General features: G+C 43.6%; 1 protein-coding gene across 1 annotated transcript; it reads right to left on the reverse strand.

The window, feature by feature from the left end:
* Positions 1-1,035: 1,035 nt before the first annotated feature.
* On the reverse strand, positions 1,036-16,732 carry LRP2BP (LRP2 binding protein). Its single transcript, XM_015418705.1, has 8 exons — positions 16,594-16,732; positions 13,780-13,892; positions 12,209-12,322; positions 10,390-10,532; positions 9,452-9,557; positions 6,799-7,022; positions 3,708-3,873; positions 1,036-1,101 (listed from the first exon to the last, which is right to left on the reverse strand). The coding sequence occupies exons 1-8, from the start codon at positions 16,706-16,708 to the stop codon at positions 1,036-1,038; spliced, it is 1,047 nt and encodes a 348-aa protein (XP_015274191.1). The 5' UTR covers positions 16,709-16,732.
* Between the last annotated feature and the right edge of the window lie 1,273 nt (positions 16,733-18,005).

Raw genomic sequence — 18,005 nt, forward strand, 5'->3', positions numbered from 1 at the left:
AGTGCATGCCTTTAAAAAAACATTTTAAAATGATTGGGGGGGGGGGACATTTACAGGAGAAATTCTTGTGGGGCTGTGCCTTTAAGAAAGGGGGTGGAGCCCCCAAAAGTTCCACCATAGCTACAGCCCTTGCTTGCATTACCATTCTCTGTCAGAATTCCAAAGGTGCCCACAGGTTCAAAAAGGCATATTCTTCCAGAATGTCCAATTACATGCATGCAGTGTTTTAAAACTGAATTAAGAGGTACAGGTTCAAAGTTCTTAAAATTTTGATCTTGTGCCTTAATTTTGCACAATTAACAATTTTATTATTATTATTATTATTAATGATAATAATGATAATCTTTCAGTTTATTAATCGCTCAATCCTGCAGAGCTTGCCGGCTCTGAGCGATTTACAGTAATACACACAGGACTAACAATGATTCAAGGGGTAAGGGAGGACAACATATAATCTTTAAATCACACACGTTCGCAGCCGACGGGGAGTTTGTTCAGCTGTAAGGTCAGACGTGTTCCAGCGGCATTTTCCCCTCGGCGTGGCTTGATATCGTCAGCTTTCTTCGGACTGCTTCAAGTTGCAGCGCAGCACTGCCACCGCCTGGCCGGACGGCCCATTACAGGCTTCCTTGATGTCGAAGAGTTCTTTCTAGGCTTTTCGGTCTTACGCGCTGGACATTCTGTTCGCCGGCAAACACCTCCCCCACCGGGGGGTTTAGTGTGCCCACCCTCTCTAAGGAGTGGTACCCATTTTATCTACTCGCCGAAGCTTTCGAACCGCTGGGTGGACTGGTATTAACCCGGTAAAGGAAAGCAAAACTTAGAAATGTCGATGGATACATGATACGTAGCTTGCATGCAAACCCCCCCCCCCCAATAATTTACTTTCAGAGAGAAATTTGAGTTAAAAGTATATCAAAACATTGTGTCTAATGAAGGAAATTTGTTTACGATATTCATGATTTATAGAAAACAGTAGTCAGAAGTTACAAAGCAAAACCGTAGGAACTTGCTTAGACTTATCAAAACAATTCACTAAATTCTTCCATGATTCGCTGTCAGCTCAAGATCAGCAGCAACAGCAGGATCCAGATTGCATGCCTTTAAAACAAATGAATAATAGTAGCTGTCATTAAAAAAACCTTTTTGTACAAGGCACTGAAGGCATTGCATATCAGGGAAGTACATTGTATCTTAAAATAACTTGTTGGCCATGCAATCCTATGCAGACTCCTGTATAAGCTACTGAAATCCATGACCTTAAACTGGAGTAACTGGAGGACTGTGCTACAAATCACTTAGCTAGAAATACATTGCCTCAATCACTAATCTGCAGTTTCTTTCTTTTTGTGTGTGTGTGGGGGGTCCCTTTCAAGGTAGGTAAACTGATGGCAGTAAGAGTCTGGACAGTAAGAGTTTGGACTGTTTGGACAGTAAGAGTTTGGACTGTTGGAACAAGACAACCAACACTAAGCTGTCTTATAGATCAGCGAAAGTGGAGCATCACAGGTGTGAAAACTACCCCATGGCCCTGCACAGAGAAAGCTAGTATTCCAGAAGGGCCAGGTTGAATTCTTCAAAGTGCTAGTTTACTATTTTCAGGCCAGGAAAATTTATAATCTCTTATTCTGTGATTGTGTATGAGGGCCCTCCATTAACAAGTAAATGTTTTTTTATAAGGAAGATAAACCTGTGATTCCGTTGCCTCTCATCATGTACGAAAACTTTTATGGGGAGGAGCAGAATTTGAACACTGATTAATACCAATTGTTATTGATATCAAACATTATTGAAGAAAAATCTGTACAGATTCAAAAAAATCCTTGCTTTGGCAGCAGTAGCTGCTGCCACCGCAGCACAAGGATCTTCACCATGTGACTGAAGGTAAGCTATGTGTATCCAAGAATATTTCTATAAACAAGAAGTACATTTTAAAGGGCATCTTGTTTAAACAGAGCTTCTGTATGAAATGCTGAAGAGTTACTGTTGTGGTAGTGCATGACCTCACTCCCCGAGACTCTGCGGTTGGCTCTGCCTTTTGTGGCAGACATTTTGTGGTTGCACCCAAAAATGCCTGCAGGCTTGAAAAGGTTGAGGACCTGCATATTAGTCTGTCCAAGAGCTAAGCTGTGCTATGTGAATTCCCTAATCTTGCCCTAAAGGTGAATGCAAGATCATTTACTTGGTAAAAATAACTGATGACTCCAGAGAATCACATGAATAGAACAAACATATCTGATGGTTGAACTACACCTTACGTGGGAGATCTGTAATCTTTCAGTGTTAAGATCCCAGTTTGGATCAGGGCTTGAGCCAGCGGTAGTAGTTAACAATTTCCGCCAAACAGATTTCCCCAGAGCTGATATTTAAAAGACAGGTACTTGCTTTGTACCTGTTGCTTCTCCCTGCTGACGGTAGTAGAAGTTGCTCTTTGTCTCCTGCTATCACCCCACCCCCTCCCGATCCAAATGAGGACCCTGAGGAGGGCTTTTAATCTTAGAAGACAGTTATCAGATCTCTGACTACAGTTTAAGGCCTCAGTTCTGGAACACAGTCTACTGCAGGGTTATCAAACCTAAGGCCCGTGTGCTGGAAGCAGCCCTCCCAGAGCTTTAATCAGGCCCCTGGCTCTCTTCTCCACCCCCCACCCCCTCCCCTGCCTGCCCTCACCCTTCCGAGGGAGATCGGGGCTGCCAAACTCAAAAAAAGCTGCAAAGAAAATGTGGAATGGATTTTCCTTTAAGGACTCTAGGCCCAAATAGACTACTCTGGGACTAGAATGGCAGTCCACGGAGTGCAATGAAGGTCTCTGGGAGTAGCAGCTGCATTCTGGGAATGGAATTCCACTCTGGGGGCTCTCATTCCAGTCCCACAATAGGCTATCTGGAACCAGAAACTTTAATGGAAAATCCATTCTGCATTTTCTTTGCAACTTTTTTGAGCTGCAATATATTTCAATGGAGAAGAGTTTCAGTTTCCAGTGTTTGTATGCCAGTTGAATAAAGGTCTGATATTTTGAGCCAGCTTACCTCTGCTGAATGGACCTGAGGTGCCTGAGTGAGTAGTCTAACTTGGGAACCCACAGCCAAAGGGCGACATTACACTGGAGAGCCACAGCCACTCTGAGTAGACTGAGCTTGCAATGCCCAGCCATTTCATGTTTTCTTGGCTCAGAGCATTTTATATTTTTAGTTTTTATTTTTAGTTTCTGCAGTGATCTTTGTACTTTTTTTTTGGTGTTTTATTTAAAAAATTGCATTGCCAAATCCCACTATCCCCCCACCTTTCTATTTTAGGTAGGCTTCTTTTTTGGGGGGTGGGTGGGTGAGGAAGGTTTGGGAAGTGTCAATTATCAAAGACTGTTAAACAAAATATGGCAAGAGTTACTGTTTTAAGCATGTTTGTATTTTAGGTTTAAGAAACCCTTTAATCATGTTTGTCGGTGTCCTTTTTAAAGTTAATATCTTCACTACCTGGCATTACATTTTATGACACACATGGCCTGGCCCGACAAAGTCCTATTGATATCATATCCAGCCCTTATAACAAATGAGTTTGACACCTCTGGTCTACTGTATCTAACTATTTTGGGGGGGGGGTTTTCTTGTGACAAGTGCTGTTATTGGAGTGTAACACCAGAGTAACAAGAAAATATGCCATATTCAGATAATTCAGCTCAAACTGGAATAGGGTATGGTAAAACTTACCTTAGAATAGTATTTTTTAGCTAATGCTTCATCTGGTTTTGTTCCTAGGCCAAGTTGAAAGCACCTGGCCAAGTAGAAGGAAGCCATGGCAAGCCCTTTGGCAATGTAAAAAGGCGCGCAGTCTATGGCCTTTGCTATTTCTTCAACATTGTCATTCTCTGTAACCCTATTAAAGGATTCACAAAGCAAAGTAAAAAAGAAAGAAAACTCTTTAGCACCAAACACCAATAGCAATGTCCTGTAGATTCAGTGGGGATATTTGTGCTCAAATCTAATTGAGAAGTCTGCACAAAGACACAATGGTCACAATAATCATGCAACTGTTTTTTTAGTTGCATTTCATACATCATTAAATGGCTGTTTTTAAAATAGCCAGTGGGAGTCAATGAAACATACAAGTGAGTGACATATCTTTCCCTTTATTGCCACATTCTGTATAGGATGTGAGCAGCTCTTCTCTGAAGAGCACTTAGATGACAGGTGCAAATGTAACCTTCAGATACTTTGGATACCTGAGGCTGCAAAACCATCTGCAGCTGTGGCCAGCAGTTTGAGCCCCCTTACTGAGCTCTGGGGTAGCTCTGTTCTCTTCTAGAAGACAGCAGGGGAACTCCTTGCAGAGACAGAGTTCTCAGGCTCGAGACTACAGTTCTGTAGCGCACTTCTAAGATATTTAAAATTCTTAACTCTGTTTGATCTCATTTTCATTTGGAGGAGGGGGACAGAAGGAAAATAACTGTTTCAGAATTGCTGGTCTCAGTGGTTACTGATACAGTAATCATGAGGGATCTGTGACAGGCAGATCAACGATGGCCTTTCCCATAGACTTTGATCACACGATCCCTTTAGTCATGGCCTCCATCCATGAACACTTCTTGAACATGGACCAGGACAAAGGGCAAGGACTCTTGAGCACATGAAGCTGCCTTATACTGAATCACACTCACGGTCCATCGAAGTATTGTCCGCTCAGACTGGCAGCAGCTGTCCGGGGTCTCAGGCAGAGGTCTCTCACACCACCTACCTGGGACCTTTTGCATACAAAGCAGATGCTCTACCACTGAACTACAGCCCCACTTATAGTCATTGCCCCCAAACCACAAATTGCAGCTTTCCCTTTTTTAATTTCCATTTGCTTGAGGATTATAAAAAGAAAGCAATGTGAGGTTTGAATGCTAGTGATAACAGCAAGGGCTGTTGTTGTTGTTCAGTCGCACAGTCGAGTCCGACTCTTCACGACCCCATGGACCAGATCACGCCAGGCCTTCCGGTCTTCCGCCATCCTCTGAAGTTTTCTCAACTTCATGTTCGTTGCATCTATGACACTGTCTAACCATTTCATCCTTTGCCGTCCTCGTCTTCTTTGACCTTCAATCTTTCCCAGGGCTGAGGGGGAGTTAAAGAGCCCTACTATCGCTGAAATGCATGAGGGGAGAAGGGCTTTGCTAAAGTCATACCGAGGAGGAGGAGGAGGCTAGAGGCCTTGGCATGCAGGAGTGGGCACAGCATGTGTGCCATTTTAGTGTGTGTATCTTCTAAGAAGGTGATGAAAGGGTAGGTGTAATATATGGTGTGAAAGAGACACTTTGTTCTTTCATAATTCTGGTTTACTCAGTAAAACCCGACTGACAGACACAGGATAGACAAAATGAAGTAGTTCATATAATGAACTCCTGCAGTGCCTTGCCTCAGTCTGTAAATGCAACCCCCTCCCAGATGGTTTAAAAGGGGGACTCGACGGGTTCATGGAGGGTGGGTCTATTACGTGCTGTCACCGGCTGCCCTTGGAAATGGGATTCTGGAGTAGAGAAGCCCTTGGTCTGATCCAGCAGGATTCTTTGGTTTTTAACACTGCTGGCCTCTCAAGCCCTTTGCTCAGTTCAAATAATGGGAGCTGTCAAATCTGTTGGAAGTGAGGGAATTTGCACTGTCTCTTAGCCTCAGACTTCAGAGGGGGTCTATAAGAGAGTGTAGAGAGAGACAGAGGTAGGACACTGATCATCCTTCTTTCCTACTGCTCTGATGCTATCCCTTTGATGGCTGGGCACTGCGATCGATGGTGCAAACTCATTTGGAATACTGTGTACAGTTCTGGTCACCACACCTCACAGCACTGGGAAAAGTGCAGAAAAGGGCAACTAGAATGATAAAAGGGTTGGAACACTTTCCCTATGAAGAAAGGTTAAAGCACTTGGGGCTTTTTAGCTTGGAGGAGGGGGGGGGAAAGAGCACTAAGAGCATTTAATAGGTAGTTGAGCTGCTCTTTTCTTTTTGGGCCTTGGTTTTGAAAAGGACACTTGATGTAAACCCAGCCTTAAACTATAATTCTTCGCTGGAGGAATATGAGACGGATCAAGCCTTTATCCAGTCGCCATTTCCCAAATGACTTGGCAGAGTTTTAATATATGATTAGGCCTTGTTGGAGTCAAGTGATTGAGGTCTTTCTGAAGTGAAATTCACTCCCAACTTGTTTGGTAGCTAGTTAAGGCACAGAGTTTAATACTGTTTTGTGAAATTGTGCTTTTTTCCCCTTGAGCTGGAGAATCGATGGGAGAGAGAGGATCACAAACGTAATGAACAGAATGTTTTCTGTTTTGTGTTGAGCTTTGCCTCCCTCCTTTTTAAGATCAAGGACACCCTACTGGTGTCTCTCTGAGGTCTACTGACTGCCTTTGATAAATGTGAAAACATTTAAAGGTAAAGGTTCCCTTGCTCGAAAGCCAGTCGAATCCGACTCTAGGGTTGCGGCGCTCATCTCCGTTTCAAAGCCGAAGAGCCAGCGCTGTTCGAACACGTTTCCGTGGTCATGTGACCGGCATGACTAAACACCAAGGCGCACGGAACGCTGTTACCTTCCCACCGAAGTGGTACCTGTTTATCTACTTGCAATTTCTTGCTTTCGAACTGCTAGGCTGGCAGGAGCTGGAACTAGAGACGGGAGCTCACTCCTTCATGCAGCACACTCGGGTCTCGAACTGCTGAACTACCGACCTTCCACAGCCTGCAGTTCAGCGTCTTAACCACTTGAGCCACTGCAGCTCCTCTACTCAAATTTACCTCTACTCAAATTACTAAATGAAAATAAAGTCACCTCTTGGCAAACTCAGCAGCTTTTGTAAAAAATTTTCTTCTGTAATAATACTCTACAAGATGACCTTTAGCGTAGACATTCCCACGATCTGATGCTTGATTCAGACACTCCAAAGCAGCCTTCAAATTTTTACGCACACCATGTCCATAAAGATACATGAGTCCAAGGATGCCCTGGGATTCCAGGCTTCCATTCCCACATGCTTCCGAATGCCAAAAGAATGCCTGCAGGACAGAGGAAGAGGATTTATGCAAGTCATTTAGAACAATTCTTGCTATGCACAGCTTCAGTGTGGTCCAATAGCTATACAGCTGTCTGTGAATGATGCTCAGGAAGAGCCATCTCTAAGTAATCGGGAATGAAACCGTCTTTGTTCATCTGAATACAATGTCCATCATCTGAAACAAAGCTAAGACAATTGACTGAACGGGATATTGTGTACAAGCACAAATATATGTGCATGCACACACGTGTATATACACACAATCCACTACTGCAGTACAGACTGTTAATTTAAGGGTATTGTCTTTTGTCTACTATTATTTTCTGTTCCCAGCCTCGCACGTCCTTCACTTTAGTAATAAATGCAGAACTGTTGAAATGAAGAGATTTAATGCCTCTTCAATGGTTGCATTCATAGCTCAAGACTAGCTGTAAATTATCCAAGAATGATGAGCTTCCCAATTACTAACAAGGTGCTTTAGAACAAGAGTCCAGTGGCACCTTTAAGACCAACAAAGTTTTATTCAAGGTGTGAGCTTTCACGTGCATGCACACTTCGTCAGACGATGAAATGGAATTACATATCATAGTTGTATATATACGAGTGGCTTGTTAAATTAGCATGCAAAACAGTAAGGACAGTTTTTTAACAGATCAAAAGAATGATCAACTGGGGGGACGACAACATAGGTAGTAAATACGTTGGAACAGGAGAGTGATGTGTGATTTGTGAGAATCCCATCCTTAGACCCCATCCATCTCCTTTCAAGCATGGAGGTGAATTTTACAGCATCTTGGCTGTGTAGAGTGTTTTCCTTGTCCCCAAGACAAAGAACTGCATTTAAATCTACCATTCCAAATTACATTACATATTCAATTATATTCTTAATTGCTAAGAGTAGTAATAACATTTTGCTTCAATAAAACATGGAGTTAACTGACAGAATCCTTTTCCTGGGGTACAGTGTTATGTCAGAGATCAACAAGATGGTGCATTGCATTACAATCACTATTATACTATCTGAAAAAAAGAAAAGAAAAACATCAAAATACAGCTTTAGTGACTGCTGTGTCAACTAACAATGAAAAGCTGGCAGCCAGTGCTACAGAATCAAAATAGGAACTGGGGTGTGGAGGGCAATGCATTTCTTTCCATTTGCATTAGAGTCTCAGAAGTGCCATGGCCTAATTTCTCTGAACACAATTTAATTTTTTGAGGGTCTGTTCTTGCAATCTCTCTCCTTGCTCCTGGAAAGTTAAACCAAACTGTCTGCCTTTAAGAGAATGGAGGAAAGCAGATTTGCATAAGTGTGTTTTCTGCTAGAAGGTATCTAGGGAAGCAAAAGTTTTATGAAAAAGGCACTGCTGATCTTGTGTACTGACAGTCAGCCCAGAAAGTACATTTCTTAGCATCCTGAATTCAGATTAGGTGAAGGTTCACTCTGCCCTTGGGCTGGTTGTGAAAACCAAGTCTCTTTCCAAATGCTCTTTAGACATCTAACATATTGGGGGGTCCCCCCCTCCGGTCATCCCAGAATGCATTGGGGGGAGATGCGTGTGCAGAGGCAGCCTTCCCCATGTGTTGCAGGGTGCATCTGGAAGCATATTCCCATCTGCAACACAATGTTCATCTGAATTCTGAATTGGCTTGATGTATCATTTGATGCAAACAGAGAAGAACATCTGAGGCTCCCACATGCAATTACTTGCCCACGATCCCCAGCATATCGCGCCTATCATCTCTGGAAATGATATTTCTTCCCCTAGTGAGAGAACTGTCTCATCTTGAAAGGTACCAAATGCATCAGAACTGTTTTGTTTTATAACTTTTTATTCTATAACATTTGTCACACACAAAACCACCATACAGTTTTGAATATTAACTTTGGAATTTATAACAATAATAACAGCAACAACAGAGGGAAAGGACTGTCATATATACATTATTAATAGAAAGCTAGAAATTTGTATTTTCTCAGAATTGTTCTACTGGATTTTGTACGTTTTTCTACAAATTCAAAGAAGGGGAGCCATTTTTAAAAAATAGGATTGATACATTAGGTTCAGAGCTGTTTTAAAAACGATTTGTTTTTGCGAGTCTCCAGAAGAACCCCCATTTTCAATGCAATTTTAAACAGAGTTATGCCCTTCTGAGTCCATTGAAGTCAATGCACTTAGAAGGCTGTAACTCTGTTTAGGATTATATTCTTGGGATACAAACGAGACATTGCGCAAATTACACTGGTCTTTCCCTTTTTTTGTCTTAACCTTTGTGTTTTGCTTATTATTTTCCTTTGGAATTGGCACCGATCCTTGTCACCTATAAAATATTATAGCCTCTTTTCACCGGAGTATGACATACACTGCAATTTAATCCAAGATTTATAATTAAAGCAAAAAAAATAAAATCCAAAGTAACAAGCAGCGCTACCTTTTTCAGATCCTTGGGATGTGTTGCTGAATACAGCATTCCGAGGGCACTCTGAGCCTTTACACTTGCTTTTGGGTTTCCGTGGTCTGCAGCAATCTGCCATAATCTGGAAAGTGAAGGGAACTTTAAGTGATGTTGCTGGGCTTTTTTCATGAAGACGAGTCTACCTGGCAGCTTCCCAGGTGCCGTAGTGTGAAACGGGAAGTGTGCTGATTAAGACAAAGGACCTACCTGGAAAAAGAGTGCCCCCCAACCCCACCCTCATGGTGACATAAGGAGTTGGATGCAGCAGGACAGTATTTATAGCCCGCCCATCCCACAAGCAGGCTCAGGGCAGGTAGCATCATATCACAATACAATAAATACAATTAAAATTAAACTTAACACACAGCTCCACTGGCACAAGCTGCAGCAGCATACAGTGCTTTAATATGAATTTGAATGAAATAACCACGTGCACCTGGAACAATGGAATGAACAACATGAATTCATTTATTTTGGCATTTAAATTCCATCAAAAGAAATGTATCTTGTCCTATGCCTCGGGCAAGCAAAATACACAGTGGAGCTACAATCACCTTCACTTGGTGCAAGCAGACAGCGCGGAGTAATTGAAGCTCACGCTCAAGGAGGACTGTTGCACATACAGAAATCTTTCCAAGAAGTCAAACAATTTCCCCCTGGAAAGATGTGACTTGATTTGATTTATTTGATCTTTATCCCGCCCTCCCGGCCAAGGCTGGCTCATTCCATGGGCTGTACTTACTCCTGCCAGCACCATGGCTGCACACAGAGAGAGAGAGCCAAATGTCCAGCAAGGTCTGTAGTGTATGCTGACTGCAATGATCACAGGTGTGTTGGACACACATCCAACCAGCTTTAGGACTCCATGTGGATGTGGCCACGTAACAGAGGTGGCCTGCTCAGAAGAAGGGTACCTTTCAGCCTCTTTTTCCAAAATCTCAGCCCCGCATCCTTCCCAGTAAGCTCTGCCAAGGTTGTATGCTGCGGCAAACTTTAAATGTCTTGCCTTGGGAGAATCAGAGCTGATAATCTTCTTCATGTATTCCACTCCTTTCTTCTATAGGCAACAAATGCAGATGCATATTCAAGACTTGACATTTCTAGGCAAAATAATCTGAGATCTTACTGTCCAGGAAGGGGTGTGTGTGTCTCCTTGTCATTCCCTTTCCCGCAACCATTCTTCTTGCTGCTTTTACATGTTGTTAAACAATGTTACATGTGAGTAAGCAATGCAGTTTTAAGTCTCGCGCACACAGGGGGAGAACTCCACTTGCTTCTTGAGAGGGGATGCATGCCAGCCATCGGATCTCCTATAAACCTTCACTATTCAGTGAGGTAAAACAAGCACCTGTTTAGCTGCAAAAATTATCTAAAAGGGAAACATTAATCAGCCGCTCCAGCTAGCACATAGTGCAACCTTCACTGGTCGTTCCTAAGACCAGTGAAAGAAACTTGCGCAAGCATGGCTTTATAACAATAGGGAGTCCAGCTCAGAAATTAAAACTGATTAAAGCAACAGTGGAACCTCTGGCCAGAAACCTCATATCATTCCAGAGGGCTTTTCTGCTAGTGGCAATCTCCACCTTATTCCCAGCATCACTGAACACATGGTCAGTAGGACTGTATATCCTTTTACCTAAAACTCCCAAGACTAACATTAGAAATTTGTTAATACTTGTATTCTGTGATAAAACAAAAAAATATATATGTCATTACTTGATATTTTATTTTGGCTAGTAAAATGGGCAACATTGCATTGAGTACAACCCTGTTTTCTCCTCTCTGCCCCAACTATGCATGTGCCCAGGCAGCACAACAATCCAGTGGGGGAGGACAGTAAGTCTGAGAAACCCACATATCCCCATCCATCCATTTCTATCTGCTCAGTGCTCTAGCCCTCTATATGGTGTACTATGGAGTTGTGGATTTGTCTTGAGGTTGTTGGATTCCACCTTCATTTGATTTCTACTGTTGGTCATTGCACTTAATTATTGCTATTGTGAATGAAGATACATGTACCTCTTGAAAAATGGTATTTTTTCAAAACGGTATGAATCATCTATCAAATTACCGTGGAGAAGAAAAGTGACTCAATTGCCACTTCATTGTGCCTTCTTTGATGCTAATGGACACTTGGCTGCGCCCTTCCTTCCTTCAGCCATTCGTGTCGCATTACTATGTTGATAGGATACTTATGCGTATTATCTAACTTTGATGTTGAACTCTGAAGCTAATTTGGAGAATTGTATGCATTATCTATGTCTTATATGTGTTATGAAGATACTATTTTCTTATTAATATTCCATTTTTCTTGCTATTTTGGAAAGTGATTTTGTGTCTCTGGGGAGTTGTGCTTCCAGTTTTCCTGATCATTGGTTCCTTCCACCTGTATTTTTACTCCAGTGTAAGTTTCAGAGCATAAGCAATCTGGTCTGAGTGAAGAGGAAAATGGAAAGTGACATTAGAGCTGCAGATAGGCTTTCTGTTCTCTCTAATGATGGCCCGTGTACAAGCAGCAGAGAGGGAACAGAGCTACAGGACTATCTGCCATGTGTGGATGTTGTGCCACCCGGACAGGGTCATGCCCATTTTATTTAATCCTTTATAAGATTAGAAGATTTGCTTAGCAGTGATACTGTTTGCACTTAGACATGTGTGCTGAAAATAAGAAAAGTTATTGCTTAAGAAACAGCTAGAACAAAAATAAAGATCTCTCTGCTAGTTGCAACTTACAGGATCTGGTGGGGTCCCCAATCCATCATAATACATCACACCTAACTGATACATGGACTGAAAATCTGTGTCTTTGCTTTGTTCAAACTGCAGTAGTGCATCTTCATACCATCCCTGCACAAGACACAATCAGCAACCAAACACTTCAGATTAAACAACCCAGCAAATCTGGCTACTGAACTTTCAGGCTCAAACTAGGCTATTTTGAAATAAAACATATATCATCCTCTGAACTAAAAACTGGGGAGGGGGGAGTATTTTTTTTTTATTCACTAGGCATCTTGGGAAATGGAAAATAATTCTATCAACAAGAGACAGGGTTGAATAAAATGCCAATAAAGCAATGAGTTGGCTCAGCCTAGCATTTCCACTCAATCTCATCCCGTTCCCCCCAGTACTACAGCCCCCATTTCAGTCGACTAGGAAGCTACTGTAAGTGCTCAGATACAATTGCAAGAAAATCATAAAATAGTGTCATCTAAGTTCACAACAAGGTATGAAAGATTTTTAAAGGTTAGCAAGAGCTGAGGTGGGCACTGCTTTTGACTGGGGCCATGGTACAAGGGAGGGAGCCCCTCTCTCCCCCCAGCTCCTATTAGCCCTGGCACTGAAAAAAATGCAAGTAGTACTGTGTCTGTCCCTACCAGGGTGTCGTGGACCAGCCTCAGCCTGAGGTGCAGCCAGACTCTGACTTGCTGCCTGAGCCCAGCCTGAGTGAGGACCAGTCTGACTTGCAGCCTGACCAGTCTGATTGGCAACTGGAGCCCAGTGAAAGTGAGGACTCCTCAGAAGTCGAGCCTGAGTCCAGCGTGGCAAAAGATGACTTCAGAGTAGAGGACACTCAGGAATTCCAGTCAGATAATACTGAGCCGGCTGAAGTCAGGGAGCAAGGACCTCCGGAGGCACCCGAGACTCCCCCAGATTCCCCCCCCCACAGAAAGAAGAAGGGCTAAGATCAGAAGGCAACTGCAAGAACGCAGACAGAGTAAAAGATTAATGGCCCGCCGAATGCTACAAAATGAGTCCTACTAACTTGCCAGCTGCAGATAGGACTAATTAGGGAAAGGCCACATAAAGCTGGGTGTGAGCTGTTGCCAACTTGTGGAAGCAACACGTCACCTCACAGTGAATCCTGCGACCACAATTCCTGACTCTGCTATAATCCTGTGACTCTTTTGCTTTTGGACTCTCTCTGACTGTAACAACTGACTTTGGACTGTTTGGAATACGCTGTGAACATTCCTTTGACCTGCTCCTGCCTGCGTGACTTGTACTTGGACTTGGAGCCTGCGAGACCAGCTGGGCTACAACACAGGGCTAGCAGCAGCTTGTAGAGGCTGATTTCTTTTGAGAAAAAAGCATGGGAGGGGGTAACGATCTCCCCCCCCAATCCTGAATAAATCAGGCCTCCCCTGGCTGCTTTTTACTCTGAAAATGTACACAGTTGATCTAATCATGGATCTCCCATCTCTCTTCTTATGGTCTCCAGGATTACTTCCCCCTGCCCTGTACGTACTAACATTTTCCAGTGCAATTTCAAAAATTATTTTTAAAAAAAACCAAACTCCAACCTCTTCAAAATACAGCTGCCCTTTTAGAAAGTATGCCAGAGGTTCTCCAGCATTAATCTTCTTGTCCACAAGCTCTTCAGCCCTTGCAACCAGAAAGGTATGGCTGTAACTCTCTGTGTAGAAGAGGGAAAAAAAAGTAGCACCTGCTCCCACAACTTTACAACAGTCGAAGTTATATGAACCATTTGTTACAAGATGAACCATGCCCCAAAGTCCTCTTACCCTGGCACTTTCTACGTGCTTCTTGCTAAGTACAACTTGGTAGGGGCCGATGGGCAACAGCTGCCCAAGGCCCCATACAGGGGACTCCAACCACCAACAGAGGGCAAAAAAGAGAAAAACCCAGCTTCCACTGCCACCACCTGCACCTGTCCCACCTGGGGCGTGGGCAGCTGGCTCAGCAACAGCCACTTGTGCTCACTCCATCCAGGTTTCAGGCAACCAGCTTCCAGCAATGTCTCCTGCTCTTCTCACACAGGGTCAGGGCCACCCCTTGCTTAGCTCCCGGGCAGGGGGAGAGCAGTGGGGCGTGGCAGAGATTCCGAGTCCCCATTCTGGATTTTTGCCAAGGGCTCCAGAAACACTAAGACAACCATGCAAGTTGGGTTTCCCCCCCTCAAATGATCATGCTGCCAAAGAAAATAGTCCCAGTCCAAAGACTGTTTTTGTGCAGCATGGTATCTTTAAGTACCAGCTGAATGAGCATAATCAGCTTTGATAGTGCTGAAGGAGGCCAGAATGGAGACTCTTTATTCTTGCAGATCATGGTGCTCAGCATTGTCACAGTAGACTACAGCTAGAATAAGTATATGAGCCAAATCCAGCACTGCATCCTTGTGTACTGGACGAAGGATTGGTTTTTTAAAAAAATCCTTATACTTCCGCATGTGGGGAAACCATTCCTGCAACAGGATCCATACACAGTGGATTACCTTTGTTGGGTCATTGTACATGCTTAACTTGCTTTAAAATTTTCTTGGAAAGCAAACCTGAGAGCATTTACAATGAAGAACTCTAGGTACTTTGAGGTTCTTCTCCCACCTCTGTTGTCTGATGGGGCACATTGGCAATTGGTACTGATGTAAAGGAACTGCATTTCACTATTGGAAACCAGAGGTGCTCTTACTCAACCTGGGGTGTTACATTACAATCTGGCATTACCACCTTTACGTCTGTTCATTCAGGTCCTTTGATTTCATAAACAAATCCTATGAAATATGTTACATTTCACCTGTATCGAATCAATATTTTCTTTTGGGGGGTACTGTGAAAGCGTGAATAAGGATTCACTTTCACTGTGCATTAAACTGTACAACAGACAAGATTGAGAAAAACAAATTGTACATCTTGATATCAGAGATCAGACAACCACTCTGATTTAATGTATCAAAAACAAGACAGACTTCGGTGTGAATACAATGGGGAAAATAAAATAAGCTCACCGAAGAAAACTGACTTTAAGACACTTGGTTGTACTTTTTATAATATTTATAATGCAAATTTCTTATGTTACACAACAATCATACACGCTGATCTGTATGGATGCTCCTACTGCAAAACTGAGCACTGAGGCAGTGGCCGTGTTAAAGCAATGTGTCCGGTTCCATGCATCCAATGCTAAACCAAGCATCATCAGCAATAAAATGTTAGGCTAAAGATCTAAGATGTTTTTCCTGGGTCTTCCACAATGTTACTACATTGTCATTACTTTGTGAGCTGCCTCGTGCAGGTCTCTGGAGAGCGGTACGCACAATGGAAGTAGACTCACTTCCATAAACATGGATCTGGCCCGTTCACACACAAACCAGGAGAGTGGGAAATTTAAAGGGACACAGCAGCAGGCAGACTGGGGTGCTGTACCCTGTCACTTTTACCCCTCTCATCTTGTCACTTTTCTCCCAGCTGGGCTCTGATATTGGAAATGAGCCTAAGAGAAAGGATTCAGGGGAGGAGCTGTGGAGAGAAAGGACCCGGGCAGGGAGGGGGCTTCAGCAGTTCCTCACCACCATTCATCTCTTCAGCTCTTTAAATCACCCCCTCCACTTTACAATCCAGTGGGGCAAACAAATTTAATTTGGGCCTCAGTTCTTTAAGCTGCAGAGTTACCTGGGATGCTTGTTAAAATCAGCCAGAAGAAGAAGAAGAAGGAGAAGAAGAAGGAGAAGAAGAAGGAGAAGAAGGGGAAGAAGGAGAAGAAGAGAAGAAGAAAAGAAGAAGAAGAAGAAGAAAAGAAGAAGAAGAAAAGAAGAAGAAGAAGAGGAGGAGGAGGAGGAGGGGGAGGAGATTGGATTTATACCCCGCCCTTCACTCGGAGTCTCAGAGCGGCTTACAAACTCATTTCCCTTCCCCTCCCCACAACAGACACCCTGTGAGGCGGGTGGGGCTGAGAGAACTCTGACACAAACTGTTCTTTTTCAAGAACAGCTGTGCCAGAGCTTGTGACTGACCCAAGGTCACATCAGCAGGTGCAAGTGGAGGAGTGGGGAATCAAACCCGGTTCTCCCAGATTAGAGTCCGCACACTTAACCACTACACCAAACTGTGTTAAGAGAGTGTTTCCCCATAAAAGGCTTCTTCACCCAAGAATTTGATTGATTTTATTGATTTAGAAAATCAAATTCTCCCTTTTACATAAGATTCCCTGCAGACATTGCACTGGGCTGCTAGAAGGAATGAGAGTCTTGCATGCACGTTTCCCCCACTCCCACTGCTCAAAGGATGCCAAGTTTGGCTTCTTCTGAATTCTACAAATGTACAGTGTGAGGGACATGAGAGGAAGAACTGGGGATCCTGGGTGGTGTCCTGTGTACTTACGTGGGCAAGTTACCCATTTGATTGCTTCTGATTCAACACTGTGGATCTTTGAAATGGTTCGGAGGACGGTCTCGGAGCCACTTTCCTGGGGGAGAGGCTCACTAGTCAGCTTCATTTCTTCCTTTCAAGTTCTCCTTCTCTGTAATAAACGAATAAAGGCAGGAGTAATGTGTCCGAATGTAAGAGATTATGAGGGCCACACAGAAATTCTTACTTTGTCTCTTCCACTACCTCTCCCAACCCAAAATGTCTCTTTTTCAGGCTCTCTTCTTAAGAGGGGCGTCCTATGTGGATTTTTCACATTACTCCCACTCCCCTTTGCAGGTCAGTACAGCCCCGTATACTCCTACCTTTCAAGAGTCTCTTGTTATGAGGGTCATTCTGCACTTGGTCCCATTTTGTGCAGTTTGCTAATGCTGAGTGGCTTGACTGGAGAGATTAGTAGCTGGCACTTTTCAAAATGTGGGAGGCTTGAAACCTCTGCGTACCTCTTGAAAAACATCAGTGTGCGCCTTTTGAAGACCGGAGGCCCCTCACATTTCAAGGCACTTGAGAACTATTATGGACAAGGAGAAGCAACAGCCGCACTTTCCCTCCCTGAGATCATAGAATCAAAGAATCATAGAACGTTAGAGTTGGAAGGGACCTTGCAGGTCATCTAGTCCAACCCCCTGCACTCTGCAGGAGCATAGCCGAGAGATAGCCCTACAACATACCTGAAAGACGGTCGTCCAGCCTCCGCTTGAAAATATCCAGCAAAGGAGCATCCACCATCTCCCGAGGCAGACTGTTCCACTGCTCAACCACTCTTACAGTTAGGAAGTTTTTCCTGATATTTAGCCGGTAACGACTCCCTTGTAATTTCCACCCATTAGACCTAGTCTTGCACTCCGGAGCAAGAGAGAATAGATCTGCTCCAGTTTGGTGTAGTGCCAGTTTGATGTAGTGGTTAAGTGTGCGGACTCTAATCTGGGAGAACCGGGTTTGATTCCCCACTCCTCCACTTGCACCTGGCTGGATGACCTTGGGCAAGCCATAGTTCTGATAAGAGCTGTTCTTGAAAAAGAGCAGTTTCTGTCAGAGCTCTCTCAGCACCACCCATCTCACAGGGTGTCTGTTGTGGGGAGGGGAAGGGAAAGGAGTTTGTAAGCTGCTCTGAGACTCCCTTGGGTAGTGAAGGGCGGGGTATAAATCCAATCTCCTCCTCCTCCTCCTCCTCCTCCTCCTCCTCCTCCTCTTCTTCTTCTTCTTCTTCTTCTTCTTCTTCTTCTTCTTCTTCTTCTTCTTCTTCTTCTTCTTCTTTCTTCCATCTTCTACATGACAGCCCTTCAAATACTTGAAGACTGCAATCATGTCCCTTCTAAGCCTTCTCTTTCCCAGGCTAAACATACCCAACTCTTTCAGCCTTTCTT

The sequence above is a fragment of the Gekko japonicus genome, unplaced genomic scaffold (genome assembly GCF_001447785.1).
Source record: "Gekko japonicus isolate JY-2015 unplaced genomic scaffold, Gekko_japonicus_V1.1 scaffold663, whole genome shotgun sequence".
Lineage (NCBI taxonomy): Eukaryota > Metazoa > Chordata > Lepidosauria > Squamata > Gekkonidae > Gekko > Gekko japonicus.